The sequence below is a fragment of the Chenopodium album genome, chromosome 18 (genome assembly GCF_948465745.1).
Source record: "Chenopodium album chromosome 18, dcCheAlbu1.1, whole genome shotgun sequence".
In the NCBI taxonomy this organism is placed as follows: Eukaryota; Viridiplantae; Streptophyta; class Magnoliopsida; order Caryophyllales; family Amaranthaceae; genus Chenopodium; species Chenopodium album.
In genome coordinates, this window is record NC_137851.1 from 30,249,528 (window position 1) to 30,258,060 (window position 8,533).

General features: G+C 31.0%; 1 protein-coding gene and 1 long non-coding RNA gene across 2 annotated transcripts; both read left to right on the forward strand.

The window, feature by feature from the left end:
- Window positions 1-391: 391 nt before the first annotated feature.
- On the forward strand, window positions 392-1,343 carry LOC145590764 (major strawberry allergen Fra a 1-3-like). Its single transcript, XM_081647163.1, has 2 exons — window positions 392-597; window positions 938-1,343. The coding sequence occupies exons 1-2, from the start codon at window positions 408-410 to the stop codon at window positions 1,234-1,236; spliced, it is 489 nt and encodes a 162-aa protein (XP_081503289.1). The 5' UTR covers window positions 392-407; the 3' UTR covers window positions 1,237-1,343.
- A 4,382-nt stretch (window positions 1,344-5,725) lies between these two features.
- Window positions 5,726-8,313, forward strand: LOC145590765 (uncharacterized). Its single transcript, XR_014102152.1, has 3 exons — window positions 5,726-5,935; window positions 6,558-6,613; window positions 7,672-8,313. It is a non-coding gene; the product is annotated as an uncharacterized LOC145590765 (long non-coding RNA).
- Window positions 8,314-8,533: the final 220 nt, after the last annotated feature.

Consider the following 8,533-nt stretch of genomic DNA (forward strand, 5'->3'; position numbering starts at 1 on the left):
AGTCTAATTTCCAAAGCCTAAACGGCTAAGAAAACTAAAATCCTAGAAAAGAGAAAGAGAAAAAAGAAATTAGGGAATTTTGAAGAAATAATTACAGTATATGATTTTTTATTTAGTACACACTTTATCTAAGGTCACTGAAAATTCAAAAAGATACAAAGACCATCTAGAATTTCTAATCTTAGGTCACTAATTTCAGCAAGTGCATGCTACTACTACTACCTCAAAAGTCCAAGAGTAACAACATGTGTTCCTACTAATCATACTCTTACAGTCTTACTACTATAAATAGCAAATCAATTGATCATTCTTTCATTATCTTCATCATCTTAAGTTCTTAACTAGCTAGCAAATAATCTTAAAAACAATCTCCTCCTTCATATACATCCTTTCTAATTTAAGAAGTTATGGGTGTCTTCACATACACAATGGCCGAGCTCAATAGCCCAGTTGCCCCGGCTCGATTGTTCAATGCTTTCACCATTGACAACCATAACTTTTTGCCTAAGGTTGTACCCGAGTTTGTTAAAAGTATTGAGTTTGTTAAGGGTGACTCTACTACTGTCGGATGCATAAAAAAGATCAGCTTCCCTGAAGGTTAGTTACACTACTATATTGCTTATTTTCCTAATTAGAAATGTTAGTGGACCATCTCAGCCAAAAGCTTAAGCTAATAGTTGAGGCTCGGGAATATGTTTTATACTCTATCAAGAAATTACCTAAATAACAGATTATACAAATTTTATATTTGAAAAGCACAAATTAATACAAATCTAGTTGCATCTAGTTAAATAAAAAATTATTTTAAGAAAAGGTGTACAAATAAAGTCAAAATTCAGTCAAATCCGTAAGTGAGATCACATCATAAAAAATCAGACCGGATCAAGTAAATTGAATGCGGCTTTCAATGACAAAAATATCTTAATCAATGTTGCAGGGGCTCCATTCAAGTATGTAAAAGATAGAGTGGACGAGATTGATACAACCAACTTCTTCATCAAATACACTAGCATTGAAGGAGATGTACTTCGTGATACTTTGGAATGTGCAGTTTACGAGCACAAATACGAGCCTTCAGGCACCGGAACTAACTACAAGATGGTTGCACACTACCACACCAAGGGAGATAATCAAGCGATGACTGATGAGGAAATTGCTATGGGAAAAGAACACATTAAGAAGATTTTCAAGACTGTGGAAGAGCATCTCATTGCTAACCCTCAACTCTATGCTTGAGGCACTTTATTCGCGTCCGAATGAATAATGTTGACTACACTGTATTACCTTTGTTTGAATTTAGTTGTCGTGTTAGTTCCAATTACAATAATCAACACGATTATTAATTTTGGATTAAGTGGGTATAGTTCAACTTTACGAATGAGTTATATGACTACCAAAATATTGTAATGTAATGTGTGTATAATGTTGTACTTGTTTGCTTTGCTTTTTAACTGGGAGGGGGTGCTGCCGTGTTGGGAGATGATGGTTGTTGAAAGGGGAATAAAATGTTTGGTAATAATTAAAGTATTGTTGAGTTTGGTCTTTCATGGTTTCACTTTGATTAAACTCTATCATATAATTGTTGCTTCCAAAGAACATCATTTGGTTCTCGAAGTGATATAGATTTCGTAATAGTCCTGAAACCAGAGTGATAACGGATTGGAATTTGATGAATATTTATACGTAAGAAAAAAAAACTTGTTAACTTTTCAGCTTCTATCTTGAGGAAGCTTTCGAACATTAATTAAACTCGTGTACTCGTTTTCGAAATTCTGTTTTCTTAGCAAAGATGGATTCATCGAATAATAGTCGATAATATAAGTTGAGCCTATAATACACCAAATTGACGACCAAATGTTTGCTTTAATTGCATATTTGCAAGGTAACAAAAAGGGTATATGTTGCCTTAATTCTTCTGATAAGTTAGTCTCCTAAATTTATGGTTACATGATTCAATATATGTTTCTTATATTTACCTTGTCTTTTCTTGAGCTTTGCAGTACGTAGTATTTTATCTTTTGATTTTGTTTTAGGATAAAGATTTTTTAATCTATTATACCTGGTTTTTTTTTTTTTTTGTTTTTTTGAATGGATTATACTTGGTATATTAATACAAACAACTGAAATCTAGCTACTTTGAGTTGACAATAGAAAAGAAATGAAATACAGTAAAATAAAAGAAGCCATACATAATCCATTATTTAAACCATACAAAAAAATAAATAAATAAATCAAGAGCTAGTAACTAATATAGAGTGGTGACAGCAGCAGCAGAAAACCTTGAAAGCCATGACATGAATTCCTGAATGATGATCAAAAGTAACCGCAGGGACAACAAAGGCAACAGCTGATAAATAAACAGAACAAACTGCGGCACAAAACAATAAAATTATAGAGTAAAAATATGAAAATGTGACGGAATTAATACTTTACTTTTTTAAATAAAATAATAATAAGGCCCCGTTATTTTACCTTATTTTTGATAAACTGAAATTATTTTTAAACTATATGTATTGAATTGAAATTAATGTTACTGAAGTGAAATTATTTTTAAATTATATTTACTGAATTGAAATTAATGTTACTGAACTGAAATTATTTTTACTTAATATTATTAATATTATTTTTTTAAGGTGAAGTGAACAGGGCCTAAACACTCCCTTAATTCCTAATATTTTGCCCCATTTGACTTTTTGCGATCTCTTTTTTTTAAATGGTTTTAACACCATTTTTTTACGTGTGAAAATTATAAAAACTAAATATTAATAAAATATCAAATGAGACAAATCCAAGATCTTATTTAATAATAATAATAATAATACCATTTGTTACACTCTTTATGGCCATCATATTCATCCACCACGACTTGTGGAGGCGGAGGTGGAGGCCGAAACCCTTGTCCACAAGGGCATGCTATTACTTTTTCTTTAGTATCTTTAGGATAATCTTCTTGCGGATACCCTATTAAACGTTGCAAAAAAAATTAATTAATTATTAAATTGAAAGCAAGAAATTAATTAAATTCATTAATTTAATCATAAAAATAAAATTAATTATCAATAATAACATAAAAACATCGAATTAACCTTGACAAGGAGGGACGGTGACTACTACTTGCGGGTTGTAATGACTCATGTTGATGTACATAAACGGGAGGCTAAATCTGATTATTTATAGGCTACGAGACTAAACTTCTCAAATTATTTGTAACTAGATGAAAGCCGTTCGATGTGTGATGCACGGTTTTTCATATATAATAAATCTCAAGAAAAGATATTTTCGTATTTGATTTATTTTACTATTTAATAATTTCAACAAAAAAAAAAAAAAAAAAAAAACATAATAATTTATTTAAAGTGTTATTGCCTATTATAAAAGTATAATTTTTTTTTAATTGTAATTTATAATGCGACTTTATTTGTTGTGTTTTTTTTTTTTTTTGTGGTTGTTAGTTATATGACAATTGAATTTAAAAATATGAATAAATTGTAAATATGATATATTTCAAAAAAAAAAAATTATAAATATGATAATTTATCGGTTACATATTAGGATAAAATCTTTAATGTGATAAGATATTTTTTTTTTAATTTTTTTACATATTTAAACCCTAAATCATTGTTTGTTGGTTTTTAAAAAATAGAAATATTACAAAATAATAAAAACATGAATATTTATCTTCTATTGCTTCGTTCACACCCATATCTCTTCCATCTAATAAAACTGGATAAATAAAACATGTTAGCAAAAATAAAATTTATATAAAATTAATCTTTATAGTCTTATAAAATAAATCAATATATTTACCATGAAGTGAAATTGTTTTGTGAAATTGATCTAAAAATTGTAATTGTACGAAATCAAATTTATGCATTGGAATTTTTTAATCGTCCCAATCGCCGCTTCTTATTTGTAACGATTGAAAAGTATCTAATGGAGTAAACTACTCTTTTAATTAATTTTGGACGAAATTGTACAAAGTTGGCTTTAATTAAGGCATGAACGTAAATCACCCTGTAATTAAAAATAAAAATTAAGTTAATTTAATGACTTGATTAAGCTACCTAAATCACAAAAAAAATTGTTTTAATCATAAAATTAATTAATAAAAACTAAAAAGGTTTATAAAAAAGAATAAATGTAAACGATTTATACATATATAATACCTCCTCGTACTTTGACTCTCCCATCATTTTTGCTCGAATTTAATTCTCTGATTAAATTAGATCTGCATGTAAAAACAAAATTCAGTTTTCAAAACATAAACATATAATCATTAAGCATTCCAAATAAACACAATGTAAGCAATAATTGTAGGAGTTTATAGTACTACGCAGCGGAAAATCATGAATCATATTCAATCAAGTACCTAATCCCAAGATCACATGCATAACACACAAGACACATAATCATACCTTTGAAGCGTGAATTCCACGTAGCAAATGATTGACAAATCAAGGAGAGAATAGAGCCCCAAGCGTTGCTCCTCTACTTAGTCCACGAGCTTCGAACGAGCCGTCCACCAATACTAGATTGGTCGAGTGATTGAGGAAAACCGCGATCACCACCTTTAATGGACTAACCGACCACCACGATCTACCACCACCACGAACCACCACACTGGCGCCCAGGGAGGAGAGAGAGCCGTGAGAGAGAGGAGAGTTTGAGAGGACTTGGTTTCGTGTTTGTTAATTCGGGTTTTGATAAAACTGATCACTGAAATACTGTACTGCAAACCCTAGGCACCTAGTCTATTTATAATCACATTATAATTAGACTAGGTTAGGAAGCCCAAAACCCTCCAGCCTTACTCCATATGGCCGGCCATACTAGGGGATGAGGCCCATCATAGGCCTCGTCCTCTCGTGCTCAATCTAGGCCCTTTGTGTGACCTTATAGGATCCGTCCAATTGGGCTTTGAACTATTTTACTAGCCCAAAGATCGTTAGTACCTCTAGCTATGATAAAACGACGACCCAAATGTCCAAACTTAATTATTTTCATAATTTGATCCATTTTATATATCTGGTAATTGCACACGACGAAGACATAAATCCTTCAATAATCACAAATATAAATAGGAATTACGCAGCCACTAATGACCTAAAACTGACATAATATTATGACACAAAATTCGTTTGATTTGATTGTGTATTGATATGAAATTTTATTGGTGTTGTAGGATGTGTCAATTTATAGTGGTAGGCATCAAAAATTTTAATTTAATTATTATTAATGAATAATTTTTATTTCTTAGCATAAACACTATCAAGATTATCTTAAATATATAAACTTTATATCTAAAGATGATTTTTTTTAAAAGATAATTTTTAGTTTTTTAAATAAATTAAATCCTTATAAATCACTATTCGTTGTTTTTACCTACGTGGCAAAATTCTTAAATCTCATTTGTCACTTTTGTTTAGATGGTAGGTGATTTTTTTATTCTAAAATAAAATAGAAATCTAATTTTTAATTGGTCAAAAATATACCTTTACTTATATGGCGAGCCGAATACTCTCCAAAAAGAGCTTGTCCTAATGGAGTTTCGTTATGCATAAAGAAATGCATAATGAGGGACAAAAATGTAAATTTGCAGCCTTTTTGAATTGGTGAGTGGAATTCCACCTCAGTATCCGTTTAGCTTTTTGTCAGCTAAACAGTACCCCGTTAAGCCTTTTTTTGTATTTTTATCTTCGTATTTGGGACGGATTGTATAGAATTTTAACTTTGTACTCGTATTTCGTATAGTGTTCCATTCGATTAATTCCACTCTAGTGCTCTCTCTCTCCTCCATCTTCCTGTCTCTGTCTCTCCCTCCTTCGTCTCTGTCTTCCTCTAGCCTTTGGAGATCTGGAAAATCACTGACTCGCATAATCGCTTCGTTTGTGCGTGGCTATGTTGAAGATTGGAGCATAGCAGGCGTCGAATTGAGGTAAGTAAAGTGTTATTGTTTTTATAATTTAGGGTTTAATAAAGTTTTACAATTTGATGATTCTAATGCAATATAGATTTATCCCCAAAATTGACTTAGGGTTTATAAAAAATTGCAAAGGTTAACATCGTTGAACTTTTGATTTGATTTTCACAGTTAATTTTTTGTTATGCTATACCAGATTTTGGAAATCTCATTTCTTTTAATTTCACAAGAAGTGCTTTTTTTTTTTTTTTTTTTTTTTTTTTTTTTTTTTTTTTTTTAATGTCATATACAAATTTGAGAGTATTTTTTGTTTGGCATTGCTAAGATTGTTCTATTATCTGGTATGGATAGATTAGTCTAATTCTTCTGAAAGTGATGTCAATTCAATACAAGTACATTGATAATCAAATATTAGAATTAGACCTTAATATTGATAATCAAAGTGATGGATATCCTCTATGCCTTCTTTTAAGCCAACGACATTAACTTAGCTGAATGAACGATTGATAGCCAATGCAGATATAGCTAAGGGATCGTAGACCTTTCTGTAGCGTGGTGGCTTGAAAATTTTTTAGTTTGATTTGGGGATTTTTTTTTTTTTTTTTTTTTTTTTATGGGTAGTCGAAAATTTCTACAGGGTTTGTAGGTATGGATTCATCTTGTTGAGCTGAGCTTAACAGGGGTTTTGAGATGGTATGTTATTTCTTTGATTCCACTTTCAATATTATGTAAATCAATTATTGTTTGTTGATTTTGGTGTTGTTTTATGTGTGATTTTGATTATATATGTAAGTTTTGGTTTAGAGAAGATGATTACTCATTTGATTACTTCCTTAGGAGCTAAGATTACTAGTAGTTTACTATACAATGGATGAGTTTGTTACATGTTCTTGGTTTTGGGTTAAAAGCAGGACATTTACTATTACTGCTATGTTGTTGGTTTATCTCTGTGATCCCCATAAATTGGCTGATGAATGGTGGTGTGATGGACGGCAAGCCTAGTTTGCTTGGCAGAGGTGGTGGTGATGGTAAAGTGGTGGGTGATTGGTGGTCAATATCGCGTCGAATAGCCGTATGATCCACCATTACTAATACCACTATATAGGGTCAATGAAGTTGAGGAAATCATGGTGGAAGAAGCTTTTGGTTGCTTGGGTGGTATTATGGATCATATTTTGTTTTGGGGTTTATTGGTTTATGAGTTCATTTGCTGTTGAAAAAAGGAAAGAAAGTCTTGCTAGTATGTGTGATGAAAGGGCTAGGATGTTACAAGATCAATTTAATGTTAGTATGAATCATATTCAAGCTATGTCCATATTTCCACTTCTCATCATGGCAAGTATCCATCTGCTATTGATCAGGTATAAATTTCAATGAATTATAACTTTTTATTAATATTTGATGATTTTGTAATTCCTTGTATGTATCTGACTCAGTTTTTTTTCCCTAAATGATTATGTTATGAGTAGGAAATTAGGAATTATGGTTGTATTTATCATGTATGTGGGCATATTATTGAGAATTTTTGCAGTATATTATGCTACCTGAAACTGATATTTTTGATGGGTTAAGGTGTAATTTTTACTCCTGAAATTGTACTTCTGCTATCAGCAGAGCTAATGGCCTTTGGATGATTCTTCCTTGGTTAATGTAGAAGAGTGATAATGAGCCAATGAATAATGCATTATGATCATCTGATTGTTTTATTAGTTTTTATTTATTTATTTATTTATTTCTGATGCTTTTTGCAGCCTAGTTCTAAAGTCCACGTGCATTAGAAGGGAGCCACCGATGAGCATAAGGTAAAGGGGCTGCTAAAATTGGAAGGGGGTTGCCGATGAGCACAAGGTGAAAGAGGCTGCTAAAATGGGAAAGGGGAAGGGTTTGGAGGAGATGAATTTTATAAATCTATGTAATCTAAGGCCTTGTTTGGTTGGCTAAATATTTTGTGGTTAGTCAAAATTCCCATGAATTTTATTTTCACCTTCTTGTTTGATTGACACAAAAAAGTGAAAATGGGGGCAAACAAAATTCATGGTAATTTTGACTTCCTACAAAACATGGGAATTCACTTACCTTACCCCCCTTTGGTAAGTTGAAATTCCCATGAGAATTTACTTCCTGCATTCTTAACCAAGCAAATTTGTTGAATTCCCATGATTTTGGTGATGGAATTTATTTTCCACAAATTGAAATTTCATGGGAATTTATACTTCCCTACTAAACCAAACGACCCCTAAATATTACATGTATAAATGTTAATTAAATTATAAGGATAAATTGTGTTTTTGTTTGGATTAAATAATTTAATTTTTACAAAAATCAAATTAAATGACCATATGTATGTGTAATGAACTTTGTTTAAATTAATGTTATTGTGTTTTTACTGCTCATTTTTTTGGTAATGTAATGCCATTATTGTGTTTTTATTTATTTGGTTTGAGTTATAAGGTATTTATTTGGTTTGAGTTGTACGGCTTGTACCCTTATAATAATTTAATGGAACCCTTCCAATTTAATATAAAGAGTTGTACCCTTTATTGCTTTTATGGAATCCTACAGTATTTGAGTAGAACCTTACAATAATTTAGTGGATCCCTTCGAATTCAGTTT

Bases quoted from the DNA above. Each gene is read 5' to 3' on its own strand.
- LOC145590764 (XM_081647163.1), top strand. From the start codon at position 408: ATGGGTGTCTTCACATACACAATGGCCGAGCTCAATAGCCCAGTTGCC. The intron at 598-937 runs GTTAGTTACACT...TCAATGTTGCAG, and splicing joins AAAGATCAGCTTCCCTGAAG to GGGCTCCATTCAAGTATGTA.